At 35.0% G+C, this 21,103-nt stretch overlaps 1 protein-coding gene across 4 annotated transcripts in view; it reads right to left on the bottom strand.

The window, feature by feature from the left end:
- Window positions 1–21,103, bottom strand: part of ORC3 (origin recognition complex subunit 3) — a 63,880-nt gene that overhangs the window by 42,354 nt on the left and 423 nt on the right. For 3 of the 4 annotated variants that reach the window (XM_037520078.2, XM_037520079.2, XM_054699024.1), the window contains exons 2-9: window positions 17,719–17,773; window positions 12,943–13,040; window positions 10,771–10,915; window positions 7,887–7,991; window positions 6,739–6,890; window positions 5,064–5,197; window positions 3,804–3,963; window positions 2,659–2,772 (exon numbers count right to left, since the gene is read on the bottom strand). In XM_037520078.2, coding sequence (XP_037375975.1) covers window positions 2,659–2,772; window positions 3,804–3,963; window positions 5,064–5,197; window positions 6,739–6,890; window positions 7,887–7,991; window positions 10,771–10,915; window positions 12,943–13,040; window positions 17,719–17,773 — 963 coding nt within the window. Of the gene's footprint in view, window positions 1–2,658; window positions 2,773–3,803; window positions 3,964–5,063; window positions 5,198–6,738; window positions 6,891–7,886; window positions 7,992–10,770; window positions 10,916–12,942; window positions 13,041–17,356; window positions 17,435–17,718; window positions 17,774–21,103 lie in introns of those variants that run through there. The other variant, XM_054699025.1, reaches the window with a different exon arrangement.

Below are 21,103 nucleotides of genomic sequence, written 5' to 3'. Positions count from 1 at the left end.
ATTAGCACTCCCCACAACAAATTAATAAACAAACATGTTGGATTAAGGCATCTAATTGCTATAAACAACAACTTTGAGCTTGTCCCCTCCTAGGTAAGCTGAAAATGAATTTCTGAGCCCACAGATCTGAGAACCAAATACACAAAGCAAGAGGAATTCCTACAAAATAGTACATTTTCTAGGACTGTATGGCAAATGCAAGCCTAACTTGAAAATAAGGACAAAATAAAAAGCAATAGTATGCCAAGTGCTAAAATTCTTTTTGCACATTTTATATTGTTTCTTACTTATATTCTGCAATTACATTAATATAATATTCCAATTTTAACACTATTTTTAAAAAGCCAAATATAAAGGACTTGCTGGGCAAAGGGAATTTAAGAAAGACAAGTTATAAATGGTCTATAGATAGGATAAGAATCTACTATCATAACAATTTTGTCCAAGAGTGTTCTCAATATCCAGATCGATTAACAACTTGATTAACATATCCAACTAATGAGGAAAGGGTGCAAACATTATATGCCCTATTGCACCTCCTACAGGAGCCAGTACCTACACTAATGATCAGGGAAACTGGATGAATGGGGTTTAAAAGTTTGCCTGTCGCTTATCAACTGTGTGACCTTAGTCAAGTTACTTAACCCAAGTATCTGCTTCTTCATGTGCAAAACTGTGGATAATAATACATATTAATCAAACAAGGTATATATTCAGTAAGTTACTGAGCAAAAACCGGTGCTTAGTAAATTATTAGGGATCTATAAAATTATCTAATCTGACCCCTTTATGTTACAGATGAGAAAACAGAGATCTAAAAATTAATTTAGCTAATGTCCTTTTTTTCACTCACTTTCTCAATGGTATTTAAGACTACAGTATTTCCTAAAATCCTTGACATCAGTGTTGTTCTACTTTTCTATTCATTTTCCATACTGTTTTTAGTTTTCTTTTCTGTTGCTCACTCTTATAGGGTTTGACCTTTAATCCTTTCCTCATTTCTCTGGGTGATGATTCACCCTCATTACATGACTTCAACCAACATCTTTGATAAATCCTAAGTATTTCTAGTCCAAATAATTCTCAACTGCTAAATCTTTACATCAAAATATGCTTAAGTTAACCATATTTACAAAGAAACTCATTCTTTTCTAACTGACTCTGCTTTGCATTAGTATGTATAATTAATAAATACTAACTTCCAATCCATCTGGCAAAATAGAACCTGTATGTCTGTCATCTATGGTTCTCTCTTACACATCCACATAGTCCACACATTTTGTCAATTCTATGTCATCCTCAGATTAGTTTCCTCTTTTCTAGCTTCACTGTAACTAGCTCTTGTCTAGTTACTACAATAACTCTTCTAATAGCCCTCTTTTCTCCCACAGTTGCTTTTATCTGGAATGTTCTTCCTATTGTGTGTTGGCAGGCTTCTACTCCTTATGATACACTTCCAACTATGGAATGCCCAGGCATGTTTCTTTCATAGCACTGACTATTCAGAAATGTAAATGTGGGTTTATTCTTCTGTATCCTTTACTAAAGGACAAGCAATTTGAAGGCAAAGATATCTCTGTCCTCTGCATCTCCAAGGCTCAGGAAAAGTACTTGGCTCATAGTAGGCTCTTGGTAAATATTTGTAAGTGAATGAATGAATGAAATGAGAGAAATAAATTGGCAAATTATTATATCTTAATATCATTTAATTTTACATATTGCTGAAACTAATGTTTTCTTATTTTTAAATACTCATTTTTATTTTTTTAAATATATATTTTTATTTATTTATGCACAGAAGAACTGGGGTAGAGACCAGAGGTACCGGAGATGAGAGGATTCATCAGAGACAGAGAGGCGGGCAGAACAGTTAGATCTAATAAAATACACTGGTGAGGGGAATAGTGGCGAGAAGGGAGAGGTCTACTGTGCCATGTGGGTAAACTCTCTGGCTAGGAATTGAACTCATGCCTCCGTGGCTGGCAATAGCTTGATAGCACTGAGACTTTAACCTCTGTGCCACCACGGAGGGCCCCCTCAAAATACTCATTTTTAAAAGTGTAAGTTGAAAAAAAAAAGACATATTAGGGCCTTCCTGGTGGCTTAGGGGTAAAGTCTCAGTGCTACCACCACAATGGCCCTCCCATAGTATGAGGTATTATCATATTAGTGACCTTTTGAGCTGAAGGTCACTAATATGTAGGTTTTAATGAACTTGACAACTGGAGTGTGTTCACAATGATTACACTTTGCTATGGCAGTTTAGAGAGTTGTCAACAGAAGGAAATAATGTTAACTTTAAACAACTAGAGAATAAGATCCATTTTTTAGATTACAACAGATGTTATGAAGCTAAGTTAATGGATTTTCTTCTAACAATTCAAAATTCAGAATTCAGAATTTCTTCTAACAATTCAGAAATGTATTGTCAATGTTATAAAAATAAATATAATTTTACATTGCCTATGAAATGTTTTTCACACTTAAAGCGTTATTTAAGAAAAAGAATATGCAACAGAGAACATATAATGTGTAATGTGTAGCATAATGTGTAGCTAAGCCAAAAATATTTAACATCTGGATACTAATCAATTAAGAATAACATGCAAATTATTTAGAATCAGCTTGTCAATTTTCAATCCATTTGTGTCCTCTTACCTGAAGTCCTTTTATAAAGTTCTGAATTGAGAAATCATGATACAAAAAAATGTTGGTCAGAATCTGTAACACTTTCTCACTTAGTTTAAAGGGAAACTGAGTTGTAAGAAGTAGCTAAAAGAGATAAAAGGAAGGACACACTCATTGTTAGTTTTTATGCTTCATAAGTATCAAATATAAGTAAGAATGATAGTATGGCACAGTAACTAAGAAAGCTATAATAGTTAATGCGTTTTTAAGGTCAAATAGCAAGGACTTTTTAAAACTGATACAACAGTAACAACAAAAAAGAAGCTATTCATACTACATCTTCAGAATCAAAGATGTTTATCACCCTCTATATAAATTGTAACTCAAAAAAATACTGCTTTTTGACTATACAATTTTTTTTTCTCTCCCACCTCAGGCTTTGGTAACACTTATTATCAAATAAGATTTATTTCCACCTCTATTGATGCACATTAATATAGAGAAGCAGCTTTTATGAAAAAGCCAACTGAATTTGAACATAACTAAGTATTTCAAACACTGAAGTTGGAAAAATTTTCCCTAAAATGTTAATAAAATGATGGCTAACACCTCTATAGAAAAAAAAAAAAAAGTAAAACAAATGAAGAGTTGTCATTAGTTTACCTTACAAAAGAAGTATGAAACACACCTTAAAAGTCCTGAGTGAAGCATCAATTTGTGGAAGATCAAAACTACAGAATCTTATGTCTGTCTATATAGAAATATAGAGGCAAGGTCTGAGAAAATGCTAGTATTTATTTTTTGTCAAGAGCAGCATGACAGAAGAGTTCACTAAAAACTTCAAATCATTTTATATAAGTTGTAAGATTCAAAACACTACTATTGTTATTAGGAAGCCTAAATTCTGTAATGGTTTCTTCTAAAAATCTATAGTTTTTCATTGAACAATGATTGACAGTATAAAGTTGGTAGAGACAGATACTATCCTTTTCATAAGCTTATATTTTATCTGAAGAGGCAATACTATACTCCTATAAAAATCATTAAATATAAACTGATGAAATATGTTCAATATCATACTATGAGAGATGTAGAAATTCACCACTATCATTTATTTTTACAATATATTTTTGGCAGTTTCCTTTTCATTCTATTTCACCAGTAAAATGTTTTACCTTATCAAGTACTGTAGTCAGGTGCTCCTTGCAAGACAAAGACTGGAATAGTTCAATACACAGTAGAGATGATACTGCATGAGGAAGCAACCGGTGGATGATAATAGGAGATGTGGCGATTCCAAAAATGAGTATCAGTGGAAATTCATGTAGATGTTGACTAGTTTTCAAAGGAAAATATGAGAGTGGAATTTCTTTAGGGAATATGTTTCAGTACATCGTATTAATTAAATAACCTTTATTTCAGTGTCTCTCATCAGGCAATGTCAAGCAGCATTCTAAGTACTGAAATTTCCACGTCACTCACTCGCTTAATAACTACTAAGACACATATAGTTATTTCCTAGATGTTCTGGCTCTGAAGTCAATAAAGTGTCTGGATTCTTACTGTTCTAAGATCTTCTTCAATACTTTTGATGATTAAAGTGGTCAAAATTCTGAACTTCAAAAAAGTACTACTTTGCTGTCACTATTCTGTACTGTGCATAGTTCAATCTTAGCACTGTCTCAGTATCCAGAAATTTTAATATCAATGGGAAAAAAAAAGGATACTCATCAAAATAGGAATTATGTTAATAAAATATAATACAATATAACTTTAAACAAATGTAGCCAAAACTATTAAGGAAGTTAAAATAAAAATGAAGCCAAAATAAATTATATCCTAAAAAATGTACCATGGGAAATGCATCTGACTGGATTTTAAATTAGGATTAATTAGTTCAACTCTGAGTCTCACAGGATAGCTTTGAAAATCCAATGAGATCATGAAAGTAGTCTCTCACTGCAATTATTATATATAATATTATCTATATTATATTTTAAAATGTTATTTAGGAAACATCCTTATTTAGGAAACATCTTGAGTTACATGTAACTCAAGAGTCTCTAAGGGTGGAAACATACCAGAAAACAAGATCTGACAAAAATACCTCAACCTGGAATAGTTTATCCATTTCTGAACAAGTAAGGGACAGACAACCTTGAGAAAAACTGCATTTCATACTATCTTATGCTAAGAAAAATTGGTTAGCCTTAATCTTTTGATTTTCATTCTTGGGGCAAAAAGCAAATGAAATTCTCATAGGTGGTCTATGAACACTCAAGTACAAGGAATGAAATCATATTGGTTTCTATCAAGTTGGTAATAAAATAAAGATGTATTTGCCATTCATTTTCTTTGAAGAAATTTGCTTTTAAAGTTATGTTTTCTTAATAAAAAGAAAATTTTGCACAAAATTCAGATGATATACCATCTACCTGCTAATAATTATGAAGTCTTGGAGTACTTTTGTGGTAAAGCTTTCCAGATCCTTTAAGATAAGAACAACAGGAGGAAATTGCCATTGGCTAGAAGTAGTCCTCTTTTTCCTTGGTAATTTTGGGTCTGTCTTCTTTTAAACCATTGTGGAAAGAATGAGTTAAAAGTAAGTCTTATCACCCAAATAAATGTTATAATACTACATGTTGATATAGTTTCCTTTACATTTGACAAAAACATTGCTTTATTTTTTTATTTCTCCCACATAATAAAGAGAAACATTCCAACAGTTACTAACAGAATCTTTCAGTGTCTGACACGGGAATAATAACCAGGAAGAAAAGGTTCAGTACAATCTATAACTCATATGAAATATTTATATTTTCTGCTAAGGAAATGACAGGAAATGCATGAGGGGAAGAGAACATTTTCTATAAAATTGATTTTCCGCTGGCAGAAAGTCATATTTCGCTGTGCTTTCGGTGAGAACTAGAATTTTTAATTAAAAGGCCTAATAAATAACACTAGTTGCTGCTGCACTACGATGAAATTTCATGTTGAAAAGCATTTTAAATATAAGTTGGCCCAACCCTAATCTTTTAATGATATCTGACATAAATTGCAAATACTGTTTGATTTCTAGTAAATCTGAAACTGTGCATTAAGATACTATGGCAAGCATTAGAGCCAGTTAAATCCCTATATAAAGTGAAATGAAATATCACTTATGATGATTTCAGCAATGTGTTCTTCAGAAAATGTCACCACAGTATTTTTTCCCATAGTGGCTATATATCATAAACTAAGACTGTGGTTCTATGGCACAGTTACCCATGAATCATGTAGGCAACTCATTTTTACCAGATACTGTCATCATAGAATGGTAATTCTTTTTATTTATTGTTTGTTCAACATATTTTTCTTACAGAGCACTCAGTCCCCAAGAATTCTAAACAAATTAGACTTTTTTGAAAAAGTGATTATTCCTGATCAGACTTAGTTGACAATGGATACTAGGAGCATGGTTCTACTGCACAAAAACAAATATTTTTTAAAATTTTTAATCCTTTTTTTAAAGATTTATTTATTTATACAAGAACTGGGGTACAGTCAGAGGCGCGGGAGGGTGAGAGAATTCACCAGAGACAGAGTGGAGAGCAGAACAGGCAGACAGACGGAAGACACTGCTGAGGGGAGCAGCAGGTGAGGCAGGAGAGGTCTGCAGTGGGTTTCTCCCTGGCCAGCCGGGAATCGAACCCGCACTGCAGAGGCTGTGGACAGCTTCACAGCACTGTGCTTAACCCTCTGTGCCACCGGAGAGGCCCACAAAAACTAATATTGAGGAACCTAAGAGATAACACATTTGAGGTACAGCTATTGTCATAGAGATAGAATGTGCCACAGAAGTAATGCTGCTTTTGTCATTAGATGACATTCTTCCACAAATTAAATTGCCTTGTAAGAACTTAAACACAAAGTATTAGGTTATATACTAATAAAAGAATGCTTGTAAATTCTAGTAGCCTTAGAAAAAGAAAGTAGCTACTACTGAACTAATAGCTAATCTGCATAAGCATATCCTTATTAGAAAAAAACAAACATAGGTTTAACGTAATTCCAAGTCTCTTCATCATGTGCTAATTTTCTGGGAGAAAATGGTCAATTTACATTTACCTGCGTGGCACTCTTATACCAACTGGTAAGTGAATCCATTGAACAATGTGGCTTTTTCTGGGTGAGCTGAACATTTCCCTCCTCTTTGGATTCTACATCTATAGAGCAATCCATCAACCGGGAGACCAGTTTTTGCAAAAAATGTTTTATATCTGCAGAATATGAAAGATAAATCTTATTACCCTTAAAACAAATCTAAAAACCCCTGAAACTTCTTGATTAGTATGTTACATTATTTGGGTAGAATGTGTTTTTCTATACTTAGCATTAATATCACTAACATTTAACATATTAAGCATTAATGTCCATTAACAGCCTCATTATTTAAATTTCATTAAATCAAATTAACAGCAGGGCAAAACTTTTATGTACTGTCTAGAGTAAGTGTTACCTAGGCCAGTATGTACACATAAAAACTAAGTTATACTAGGAATAATATGCATTTATACTGAGCAATGAAAAGTTTTAAAAGTCCCTCCCCCCCCCCAAAAGATGAAAAGCCTACATAAACTATTTTTTCTGATTACAATTCTGCCTTATGGTCATTTTTAAAGATGACCTATGGGCTTTTATTTAATTTCAATCAGCTTATGAATATGAAAGTGAAATAAGCACATAAAGCCCTTATTTAACAATACAAATGTGAACATTTTACTACATTAGTGTCCACATCTTTATGACTGAATGGCTTCAAATACCTGGGATTAGTTCTGCCAATGGGCCATTTTTACCGTGGTGGCCTTTCAAAGCAAGTTAATATGGTGATTTGAGGCTTTAATATAAGACCTACATAGTTTACCTCTCTGATGAGTTAAATAAAGCTCCCCATCCCTCAATGCTCAGTTCCCTGTCAAAACCTTCTACTAATTAAAATCTCACTGGGTTAAGGAACACATCTTGTAAAATACTGGGACTATTACTGGTAGGGAAACTGATATGGCAGGGGTAGGGTCATTAACAAGCAAAGCAAAAGGTGGCAGAGTCCTACAAGAGTCAAGATTACTCTGTGAGGTATAAAACCTCGCCTTGTCAAAAATGTAGTGTGTTCTTCCCACAAAGAGAAAAAAAGGGGAAGAGAGAGAAGGAGGAGGGGAAATGGATGAGATTTGTAACATCTCTCTAAGGTTATGATGACCTTCATACTTTACCTGGACAATCTTTAGCTTGCAATGAGACTACATATGGTGTGACATTATTCTGAAGGGCTTCTGTGAGACTTCTGAATGTTAAATCATGATCTGTTACATTCACACCTATGGGATAATACATCAATATAACACCATCATTTTTATTAAAAATAATTTAACAAAGCAAAAGCTGTTTAACACATCAGGTGAATTACTAAAAAATTTTAAAACATTAACAATAGAGGCACACTTAATATATATGTGTATTATGGTAAGACAGTGTATTATGGGAAGGCAAAAATCTGTCTTTTAAAAAAATTACTGGAGGGCCTCCCCCGATGGCGCAGCGGTTGAGCGCTGGCCTGCGAAGCTGCCGCAGCCTCTGCAGCACCTGTTCGATCCCCGGCTGCCGGCGAGGGTCCCACATGGCTCACAGACCTCTCCTGCCGCCCACTGTTCCCCTCAGCAGTGTACTTCGGTCCTTCTGCCTATTCTGTTCCCCACTCTGGCTCTGGTGAATCCTCTCACCCTCCTGCACTTCTGACTGTACCCAGTACTTGCATAAATCAATCAATCAATCAATCAATCAATCTATCTTTTTTAAAAAATTACTGGAGAGGTGTAGTTAACTCTTGAATACATCTTAGGAATAATTTTATCACTTTGTCAAATTCACAGAGCTCTTTTAAATAATCATTCTAAAACAAGGGACTATAGATTCTAGCCTTATTGTCATACTGGCTTAACTGAGATTTCATGGCCTCCCTTGTAGTGCCAGGGGTTAAGCATAGCACTGTCAAGCTATCTGCAGCCCTGGCCAGGAAGCAACCCACATGGCACAGCAGACCTCTCCTGCCTTGCCCAATGCTCCCCTCAGCAGTGTATTTCAGTCAGTCCGCCTGTTCTGCACCCCTCTGTCTCTGATGAATCCTCTCACCCCTCACACCTCTGGCCTGTACCCCAGTTCTTGTATGCATAAATAAATCTTTAAAAAGAATTGAGAATTCAGTCATTAATACTACTGATGATCAGGTAAATTTAATGTAACTACACTGATCTGAGGGGAGAACCTAAAAAAAAAATTAAAACTCTAGTTCCTTTTGGTATTTATTGAATCCTGTGTTCTTATTTCCACCTATTAGTATTTAAGTGCTCTGCCTGAAGTTGGAGTTGAGCAGACATTTACCCATTAGTTTGGGAAATATTTTATTAACTGATATGCTCCCTAATATCATAATCTAGAAAGTGCTTTTATGCTTCAGCAAGAACCAGCAGCAGGCATCTTAAAATTGCTTGATATTTGCTACCATAAAAATTCAACTGCTTGGGGAAAAAAAAAAAGGTCCAGAATCATCCAGGCTATCAGTGTGCAAATACATGTTAGCAGGCTGTTTTTTAAATGGTCATATACCTTTTTGAAAACAAAAAAAAATGTGTAATTGTGTTTAAGCAATTTTTGTGTATAGATTTTTTTTTTTTGATCTATCAAAAGTATTTCTAGCAGGCATTAGGGCCTGTTATTATGATACTGTATGTCTGAACAAATTCAGGAGTTTAGCAAAACACCGATTTATCTTTCACTAACTTTATAAACTTAAAACAACAGATTTGTCTATTGAAAACAAGACAATCAACATCTTTAACTGGAAAAATGTTCTCTTCAACCACTGACTTTGAAATATGATTTCCATTAGCTTCTTTTCTCCCTTTGGCAATAGGCAGAAAAGGGATTTAAACAATGTTCTCACAGCAATCTATCAGGGCATCCCTCTTGTGTCCTGTGCTCATTTCTGAATGCTGTAACCTGATGAAGAGACATAAAGCACCCAAAAGTACAAGCAAGTCATCACTGGGCCTCAGTTTCTCATATAGAAGTAGAAAAGGTTTTGAAATCAAGGCAGGTTGTACCATAGAGATACATTAATCACATTATGAGAATCTTATTAATCAATGTGGTCCTTTGATCAGCACAGTGGGCATCAGCAGGAAACCTGTTAGAAATATAGAATTTCAGTCCCCAGCCCAGATATATTAATGAAATTCTGCATTCACTAGGATCCCCTGGAGTTTATCTGTAGGAACATTAAAGTTTGAGAAGTACTACTCTGGATAAGATGTAGGCAATGAATAGTTTTAGCGACAGCATTAAACAATAAAATTAATTTCTTATCTGAGAGCCCACTATATAACAAAACCTGAATAAATAACTTGGACGTGAAATAAAGATGATGTTTGGAATCGAATTCAACTACCTTTTCAAATTTTCAATGAAATTTCTTCCATTATCCTACAACCAAGATATTTGTTTAAAATAGGATATTAGGAAAAATAAAATAAAATGGGATATTAGGAAAAATAAAATAAAATGAGATATTAGAAAAATACTTAAGTACCTAAAAAGCTTGCAACTTCCAGTCTGAAAGCAATTATAAAAAATTAATCCAAATCCTCTTCTAAATAGTTAATACACATTACAAAACAGTTCCAGATTGATAAACTAGGCAAAGGGAAATAAAACTAAGGCCATAGAGAAATTCCACTGAAGATATGACAGAAAAAAGCATAAAAAGCAATTAACATACTGGTAATTTATCACTTTACTCAAATTTTATATATTTTCCTAAATTAACTAAGGAAAAAAGAATAGCACAAATATATTTTCCTTCCACTTTTCTGACAGAACAGGTGGAGGGTACTAGCTCATCCCACATGAATCTCTTTTAATTTAGAGATATATAAATCAGTATAAGGAATTTTTATTGGTTTTATAAGTATGCACAGCAAATAGCAGTTGTTTTAATTCTATAATTAAAGAGGAAAAAAATTATATTTTACCAGAACAAGTTAATCTACTCTAGGCTCAACAAAACCACCAAATAAAAAACAAACACATATACATAGATACCTATAACAAGAGCAGCAGTTGGAATTTCTCTGAGTTTTATTTGACAGCCCCAGTCTCTTGAATTCTTCCAGAAACCAGAATGAGCCTTTTGCAGAAATTCAATTAGACTATCAAACAGGTTTTTATTTAATTCCTCTTGTAGTTGCTGAAAGAAAACAAAATTTCATGAATTATTATTAGTATAAATGTGATGTTTCTTTCCCAGTTTGGGGGAAAAACATTACATTAGTTCTACCCCAAAGATCACATGTAATACGATTATAAGATGGGTGAAATTAAAAAATGATTTTTCCTTAAATCTCAATGATTAGTGCTTTAGATTTTCACATTAAAGAATTTCACTTAACTCATTCAACAAACATTGCTAATCACCTTACAAATAAAATGTGTTCTCTAAAAATGCAGAGAAACTGAGCAATAATACTTGCAATTAAAATATATTGTGTAGGGCCTCCCTGGTGGTGTAGGCGGTTGAGTGCCGCACTGTGAAGCTCTCCACAACCTCTGCAGCGTGGGTTCAATCCTGGCTGGCTGGCGAGAATCCCACATGGTGCAGCAGATCTCTCCTGTCTCTTCCACTGCTCCCCTCAGCAGTGTATTTTGTCAGTCTGCCTGTTCTGTTCCCCGCTCTGTCTCTGGTGAATCCTCTCACCCTCCCACGCATCTGGCCTGTACCCCAGTTCTTGTATAAATAAATATTTTTTAAAATAAATAAAATAAAATACACTGTGTAATGTTATCATAATAAAGGAACAAAGAGTAGGGCCATCCAACTTAAGTTGAGGAGGTGATATATTTGAGCCAAAGCACTAGTGCATTTGATAGATGAGATGACTGTAGGAAAAAAACAGATTAAAGAATGGGGAGTGGAAGAGCCAAGGAAGGAAGGAAGCACCAAACATCTGGAGAACAACAGATATATCCTAGCTTACAGAAGTGGCAGGGGATGAGACTGGACAAATAAGCAAGGAGACAGACCACAACCAATATAATGTAAAGGGTATGGGTATTTTCCTGTGAAGAGAACCACTAATGGAATTTGAAACAGACATATAATTTAAACCCGGGTTTCTGGCATCACTGTGAAGTCCAGATTAAAGGATATTGAAAAAGCTATACTGGTAGAAAGGCTAGAAAAATCTCTGTAGCTTGGTATAGGGCTGTACACGATAGAAAACTTTTTCATTTAACTAATGGTGCTATAGAGGCTAGTAACAGAACTGAAGGATTTGACATCAGAGGTAGGGATATCGATTAGGAGGGTAGTATGACAATTCAGGTTAGGAAACAAGTTCGCCTTAAATTAGAAGCCACAAATTCAAATAACTTCAAGAGTCACATGGAATAGCAAAGCCAGTAAGTATAAAGCAATAAAGAATGGAAAGTTCATCACTCTCCCCAAGGCATTAAAAAAAGCAAACAAAAAAATATAGCACTGTGATGGCCAAACAAGTCCACTCAAACGTTGGCTCTAGAGCTACAAATGTGATGTAGTGGAGAAATTTTTCAGAGTTGGAATATAAAGAGTAAGGTAAATGGATATGAGTATTGGAAGTGAAAACATGAGGATAAAAATAATTTCTAAATAGCTTGGTTTCTTACCTGTGTAACTTAATGAGTAATTTAAAGACTGCCACCATTGAAAAGTACATATGCAAAATAGGTATATACAAGACATTTTGCTTTGCAGCTATTATTATAAACATATGTTCCAGTACCTGAAGCTACACATAATACTTGAAACATGCCAGAGTTTTGTTTTTTTCTGAAGATTATACAGATTATATTTAGCCAGTATTACCTATATTTCATCAACACTCTTATAAATTGGTGGAAGGGCCTCTCTGCTGGTGTAGGGGTTGAAGTCTCAGCACTATCAAGCTACTGTCAGCTACAATGTCCAGGGAGCTAATCCACATGGCACAACAGAACTCTCCTGTTTTCCCCCTGCTCCCCTCAGCAGTGTTATTTCAGTAGATCCGACTGTTCTGCTCCCCGCTCTATTGCTAGTGAATCCTCTCATCCCCTGCACCTCTGGCCTACACCCCAATTGTTGTATGCATAAATAAATAAAAATGACTCTTTAAAAAAAATAAATTGGTGGAAAGGTAAATGGAAAGCAACAAATAGGTCTGTAGTATAAATGTTAAATTACTAAAAAATAATATTCACCTCAGTTTCAGATTTCATCTGCTGCCACATCAACTGGTAAGTTTCAAATCGCAGCTTACTGTCCTCAGATTCATTTTTCCCTTTATTAAAATAGTTCTCTAAAAACACAGAAATAGGTCAGTATCCGTTTTTATATAATGCAAGTTAGAAAATCTTTGTGCAAAGTTATTCACGGCGTAGAATATTTTTTATATATGTACAAAAATATATATATTTGAGGAAAGGTAACATTTAAATACCCTTTGCATTTAATTTTATATATTTTACCATATTAACTGTACCTTTAAATTTTTAATTACATTTCTATCATTTACCTTTGAACTTGTAAGTTTTATTTAATGATTCTAGTTTGAGATAATACCTTTAATATTAACTATTTTCACTATATGTTCTTAAGCTAAGGCCTTTTATACTTTGCTTCATATATTTACTGTGTATTCTCCTTCATCAAATGACTCCTAATACTATTTTGCTGATTTGTTTAACTTAGTCTAGCCCAGTCTTTTATTTAGTCTAGCTATATATTTTATATCTTTTCTAAAATTTTTCTTCTATATGGATAGTCATTTATCAAAATATCATTTATTGCACTGGTTTTCAAACCATGATCCACAATAAGGAGTATGTCTTACCTCATAATCCAATACACATACATATAACAAAAACAAAAGCATAAGTTTCACAGAACTATACTTATCCTTATCATGTGATAGCAAATGTTTTCTTTTCTGTTATGTTTTGATAATGACCCAGTAAACAGATGTCATCACACTTGGGTTATAACTTTGAGTTTGAAAAATAATTAATTTATTAAATAATCCATCTCTTCTCCCGCTGATTCGCGGTAACATCACTACTTACACATATTTGGGGAGTTTTTGAATTTTTCTTTTGTACTATTGAATCCAATTCTATTCTATTCCCATATCAGTCCTGATGTGCTTTAATTACTGTAGTTTTTTTGTTGTCCATTTTAATGTTACATAAACTCAGGTCTTCCTCCTACTATCACCACCAATCATCTTTTTGCAGACAATTTTTGTTTCAAAAAATAATTATATTGGTACTTTGACTGGATAAAATAAAATCTGTAGATTGATTTGGGGGAGAAGTGGTTATTTATTTATTTAAAAGATTGATTGATTTATTTATTTATTTATTTATTTATACAAGCACTGGGTACAGTCAGAAGCGCGGGAGGGTGAGAGAATTCACCAGAGCCAGAGCGGGGAGCAGAGCAGGCAGAAGGACTGAAGTACACTGCTGAGGGGAGCAGCGGGCGGCAGGAGAGGTCTGCGCGCCATGTGGGACCCTCCTCCGGTGGCCGGGGAGCAGCCGGGGATCGAACCGGCTCTGCAGAGGCTGCGGGCAGCTTCGTAACCCAGCGCTCAACCGCTGCACCACCGGGGAGGCCCAGAAGTGGTATTTTTAATGTTAAAAACTTATCCAAAACTATAACCAATTGTGTTACTTCCTTATTGTTTTCTACTTTCCTTATTTTTTATTGTTCGGTATTTTATTATAATAGCTAGGAATTTCACAGGATTAAATAATGATGTGAAGTATATCTTTTACTTCTACTGTTACTGAGATTCTTCTAGTATTGGATCATAGCTTTATATGTTAACTGGTATTTTGGAACAGAAAGTCTCATCCACATTAAGAACGCTCTCCTAGTCATATTGATACAGATTTTAGCAAATAATGATTTTCAACTGTATCAAGAGTCTTAGAATATACTTAAGTCATTACACAGTTAAATGTTAGATAAAGTTATGGTATAAAAAATATGAACAAAGAAAAAGCAAGGAGATACAATATTACTATTAGATAAAGCAGAAATAACTTTGATAATGAATAAAACCACAATAAAATGTTAAAGTGGCAAATCAAGACATGAATTTATCTCCTGAGTAATGCCACATCAAAATACCTAACAAAAGAACTATTAGAAATTGAAAAACAGGGCCTCTCTGGTGGCACAAGGGGTTGAGCACAGCACTGTGAAGCTTTCCCCAGCTACCCTCATGGTGCAGCAGACCTCTCCTGTCTCGCCTGCTGCTTCCCTCAGCAGTGTATTTCAGTCAAATCTGTCTGTTCTGCTCCCCACTCTAGTGAATCCTCTCACACCCACACCCCTGGCCTGTACACCAGTTACATACATAGATAAATCTTAAAAAAAAAAAAAGGAAGAAATTGAAAAACAACAGCAGTAGGGCATTTTAAACTGTTACCATGACTTCTCTCAGTCATTTATAGATCAGATAGGTTAAAAAAAATAAAAGCCTTGGGAAGTGCTGGGGAATGTAAGCAATCACTGTTGTCAGGTTCCCTCCTGTTCCCACTCAGTGTTTTACTTCACTGACAGGGTCTCTCTCCCTCTCTCTGTACCACCCCTACAAGTTCCTGCCCAGTTGTTTTCTAGGAGGTACAACCATTCGTACACTGAGGGGAAGGAGAGTTACCAATCTTCTCTTAGTATATGCCCAAGTGTCTTCAAGTCAGTAAACAGATGGTGGGGAAAATGCAGAGCATCTTCCTATTTCTTCAAGCAATCTGTTTCAAAAATTGAAGCCAGTGAAGGCAAGTGCTAAAATCTGGGTGTATTTTCCTCACTTCTGCTCCATCTGTCTTATAATCAAGGTTGGTTCCTCTAAAATTCTCATATTATGCCAGTATCTGTTGCTCTTAGACACACACACACACACAATGTCCTTCTAAAGCAAAGCTTAAATTATAAAATTACACACATTAAGTTTCCGAATACTAAAACAAACAGATCTTAGTAAATTGTAGCTGAAACTCAATGCAGAGTTCTAAGCAAAAACTTGCCTCAATAGTGAGAGGCAGCATTAAGAAATGGTTAGAGTACCGGCTCTAGAATCAGACAGCCTAGGTTCATATCCCAGTTCTGCTATTAGATAGATAGATAGATTCCTTTTTTTTAATGGAGATAATAATACATTCCTCATTGTTTGCTAAGAGGACTAAACAATAAATATAATAAACAAATGTTAGCTATTTTATTACAATAACATTGTTAATGATATCAAATATTACAAGGGGAAACAGTCTTGAATTTTCTCTGAAAATGAACTATTTTTAGTTAAGTTTAGTAATATCCTAAAGAACACTAAAGAAATATGTTTGTAACTCAATTACTTAAAAATAAGAGACTTTATAATGGAGCTATTCTTTGTCTACCATTTCTGAGTTCATCACTGTCACTTTTCCTTTTGGGAAGAGAGAAGAGTAAGGAACAGAAAACATCAGGTTTTCCTGAGAGTAGGTCTATAAGGCTGCGAAGTTCAAGATTACTATTTATTTCCTGTTAATGAGAAAATGGATTCTTGTAAGTCAGATTTTCTACTCATAGTTTCCCTCATTATGAACCAATATTTTATTATTTTCTTCTTGAACACAGGTCTCTTATCTAGCTTATCTCAAACTGAAGATTACTGTAAGATATGCATCATGTGATGCTTTAGAAAACTCCTAAATATTCAAGTTATTTATTATTTAGTCAAGCAGTGACATAGCTCAGTTTTTCTTTTTAAATTCAAAACTAGTGCATGAGTATGCTTAATTCCATTGCATACTTTTTCTATTGAAATTAATCTTCACAGTGCTGAATACTGAATAAAAATACTCAACCTGTGATGAGCTTATAAAAAAATACAAACACTTGGATCCTACTCTCAGAGTTGATCTGGTTAGACAATGGGTATTGGTATCTTAAAAATGTTCCCTGAATTGATACAAGGAAGGTTGGTGGGTTGTAGCAATACTGGTTTACTGGTTGGGATACTGTACTATATTATACAAAATGGAGATAAATGGGGGAAGGTTACAGGGGAATTCTTTGTTTCTTGCAAGTGAACTATAACTATATTGGGAGGAAAAATTAAAACTTCAAGTGATTTTAATGTGCACTCATCACTGGGAACCAAGGCAATAAATACTTTCTGACAATAATATTGTGTTTTCTTCGAAGAAGTCTTAACTTGATCACTAAACAGACATCAGGAAATAAATGAAGTAAAGGAAGTGGGCCTCCCTGGTGGCAAGAGGTTAACACAGCTTATGAAGCTATCTGCAGTCTCTGCAGCACGAGTTTGATCCCCAGCCAAGGAGCTATCCATATGGTGCTGCAGACCTCTCCTGACTCGCCTACTGCTCCCCTCAGCAGTGTATTTCAGTCGGTCTGCCTGTTCTGTTCCCTACTCTGTCTCTGGTGAATCCTCTCACCCCCTGCACCTCTGGCCTGTACCCCAGTTCTAAATAAATAAATCTTTAAAAAAAAAAAGGAAAGAATTTCTTAGTAATTTAATTTTACTAAGATATAACTTACAATAAAACATGCCGATTTTAAGTTTGGTATATCCTAACAAAAATGTACATTCGAGTAACTTACCCCCTCGATCTAGAGAACACAGCCATTACTCCAAATGTCCCTCTTGACCTTTTGCAGTCAATTCCACTCCACCTCACCCTAGGAAAGCACTGAGATTTTAAGATAATCTTTCTAAAAAATGTTACATATCCTCTGAGGAAAATGTATTTTCCCATTTTGCTTTTTGAAGGTATATTTGGATTCCCTCTTAGAACCCTGGGATACTATCCCTTGACCTACATTTGTGATGTCAACAAAATAAGTAAGCCAAGCTTCGACAAGAGGACTAGCAAATTCTAGTAAATTCAATTAGGGTTAGTTTAGTTCTTAATGTTTAAGATCTAGGAGAGGAAATTTAACACATTATTATTAAGTCAGCTTACCTACTGGGACAGAGATCTTTCTCTTCTTGAAGTTTGGCTTAAACACAAAACAGCCCTTTAAAAAGACAGAAAAAAAAAAAAAGCATAAAGTCAAAGTAGCCAAGGAGCAGACAAATCTGATAACCAAAAAGTTTACAGGAAAGAGGATTTTTATTAAAGTTGTTTTTTGCAAAATGCTAAGAAATCACATCTCTTCATCTGAATTATAGAAAGAAAATTCTTAAACAAAGGGGCTATCCATTTCTTTCACCACCTTCTCATGGGATGCTTATCTTTGATTTTGTTTTTTTTGGGACCTGATCTACACAGCAAAGAAAATAAAGGCTGATGAAATTTAAGCCTGGAAAAGTTGCATTTTTATAAAACTTAGAGAAGAGAATCAGTACTAATAATTAATATGAAGATCAAGAAAATTAAAAAAAAATTGTTATGCTCTCCAATCTCCAAATTACTTGTTATTTAACTAGACTCCAAATATCTATACCCTTGACAGGAGGTAGATAATTTTGGCCATTGCTTCACTTTACATATCTTTCTTCATCTGATAAACTCTTACTCATTTATCTAATTCAGTTTGAATCAAACTCAACCACTCTGGGAAACCTTCCCCAGTTCTCTAGTCAGAATTATTCCTTCCCCTGAGGTCTTTAATCCCAAGATGAATATCTTTGTTTTGCTCTTGTAAATAACTTTTGTTGTATGTCATAGTTATTTATGGGTCTGCCTCCCCAAAAATCTTGGAAGTATTGTCAGAGCACAAATTGCATTTAATTCATAACTTTACCCAATATTTAGGACAGTGTTAACATATACTTTAGGCAATCAGTATATGAAGTGAATGAATACTTGCCAAGTAATTTTCCTGCATTTAGTTTTGTCTTATTATCTGACTAGTGATATATAGCCCCCAAACTTCTAGTTCTATGTTTATTCTACCAATCATAAAGCCAGACATCATGGACAGTTTCTTAAAGATTACCGTTTTTTTTTTAAGATTTATTTATTCATGCATTCAAGAACCAGGGTACAGGACAGATGTGCGGGAGGGTGAGAGGATTCACCAGAAACAGAGCAGGGAACAGAACAGGCAGACTGACTGAAATACACTGCTGAGGGGAGCAGTGGGTGAGACAGAAGAGGTCTGCTGTGCCATTTGGATATCTGGCTGGCTGGCGGGGATTGAACTCGTGCTGCAGAGGCTGCGGACAGCTTCACAGTGCTGCGCTCAACCGCCTGTGCCACCAGGGAAGGCCCCTTAAAGATTATCATTTCCGTAAAAAAATTTAAAAATTATAACTAGAAAAAGTCCCCTTGGGATAGTACTAAAGAGAGCTGTGCAAATATAAAGTGCTCATGTGATTACAGGTTACAGTATAAGAATTGTGCCGTGTACTCTTGTATCTGCAAGTAGTGGGACTATTTGAAATATAAATATGTATTTAAAAAAATTATGCAATGCCATGGCAAACATGTCATTGCTGCCTTTTTATATTCACCTGAAATTTGTAAAGGAAAGGGAGATATAAAGGAATAAGATAGAAGAGTGCCAGGAATGGTCCAATATATGGTGGAGGTAGCATGGTTAACCACTTCAAAATACTGATTAAGAGATGGTGTTTGAGATAGAGGAAGAAGTCTAGGAGAGCCAACACCCAGAAACTATTAAAAAGAAAGAGAGGTTTAGATACATTTTCAAAAAAAAGCTGGCAGTTCCATGAAACAGTTCTCTAAGATTCCTATTTATGTAAGGCCACTTCATAAGCATTTCACTTCAAGCATTTCTGTTACAATGCCATAAAAGTTTTCCTTAAAAAAAGAAAAGGAAAAAAAAATCACAATTTTGGAAGACATAAAAATATGAGGCTTATGCAACAAAAAGAATGAGGGGTCAGATCACACAAAACCTATTGAATTTTATAACCAGGGCAAATTATCAATTAAAAACAGTACCATTCCTAATAAAAAATAATACTAGCAGTTACATCGCTTTTGACATCTGTACCTACCATCAGTCAATCCTCTATCACCTTAAACTCTATGACTTGTAGTTCCTATTTGATACATAGTCTTGGAAAGCCTAACTTCTCTTAATTTTAATCAAAATTTAAAATTAGATCCACTGGATAGCCTTCTTCATTAATCTACTGTTTTAACATAGGGAGAAAGTCTTGGCAGCATCTTCATCTGCATTTGCAGCTTTTTGGATAGCAATAGCTTAACTTCAGGGGCTTCTAGGCTGCACTCATAATCTTACTAAAGGGTTCACTTGGTTTATAGCAGCACTATCAAACTGAACTTTTGATATGGAAATATCAGAGAACTGTGCAAATATGGTAGCCAAGGTCACATGTGCCTAGTGCAATTCAAGAACTTAATATTTAATTTTACATTAATTCAAATTTAAATAACCAATTGTTGCTAATGGCACCACACCAAGCCAATACAGCTCCAGTTTATTCTCTCATTACCAATTACACTATCATGTCTCGAAATCCCCCATCATCCAGGCAGCCCAAATGAGGACGCTTCTATTTTCTCACACATACAAACACACTACTTTTTCTTTCTCTTTTTCCTAACATTCCCTCTATTTCTATTCTGATTATATTAAGTTTTCAATTCCTTTAATATGCCATTTTACCTGTTATCTTCTCGATCAAAGAATATGTCTATCTGTAGGACAGTCTCCCTATCCTCTGCCTAACTTGTACTCATTTTTCAGGTCTCAGCTATGTGTCACTTTTTTCAAAATGCCTTCGCTGACCTCAGGCAATCTATTATATTAGGGTCTTGTAGCTCTACTGTTCTCTCGCTTAGAACTTTTTCATTAGCTAACAATAATCACTAGTGATTATCTGTGCTTAACACCTTTCTTGAGTACAGAAATCGAGTATTTTGTTTACCACATTATCTCCGCAGCTAATGAAATGCTTGGCGCACAGTAAATATTTATGAAAAGGAAAAAGGAGGGAAGACTAGACCAGAGCCTCGAGGCGTCTGACCTTCACAAAGCAGGACTTACAAATTCTCCTAAAGCGAAAATATATTATTGTGCAAATGAATATAATAAAGATTCCAGGAGAACTTCCAGCCCAGGTGCAATGAACACTCCAATGCAGGCATAATTAACAAGTTTGCTTACTTACAGTTCCTTCCCTTTCAAGATTCATGGCCAGGACCTAAGCACTCTTACCTACAAGGGCCGACAGCCAACCAGCTGGTCTCTCTCCAAGGCCATCCCCGAATGCGTGCATCTTTCCCCCTTTGCCTTGCCCCCCCACCACCTTGTCTAGGGACTTTGGTGGTGTGCCTGCTGAAAAACGATGCTATCAATGTAACAGATGTGGAGACAGTTGTGTACAAAAGGAACCCTTGGTCTTTAAAC

Source organism: Talpa occidentalis, unplaced genomic scaffold, assembly GCF_014898055.3.
Source record: "Talpa occidentalis isolate TD23 unplaced genomic scaffold, MPIMG_talOcc4v2.1 talOcc4.2, whole genome shotgun sequence".
Classification (NCBI taxonomy): Eukaryota; Metazoa; Chordata; class Mammalia; order Eulipotyphla; family Talpidae; genus Talpa; species Talpa occidentalis.
Note: the sequence above shows the minus strand (reverse complement) of the source record. Positions and strands in the feature narration are given on the sequence as shown.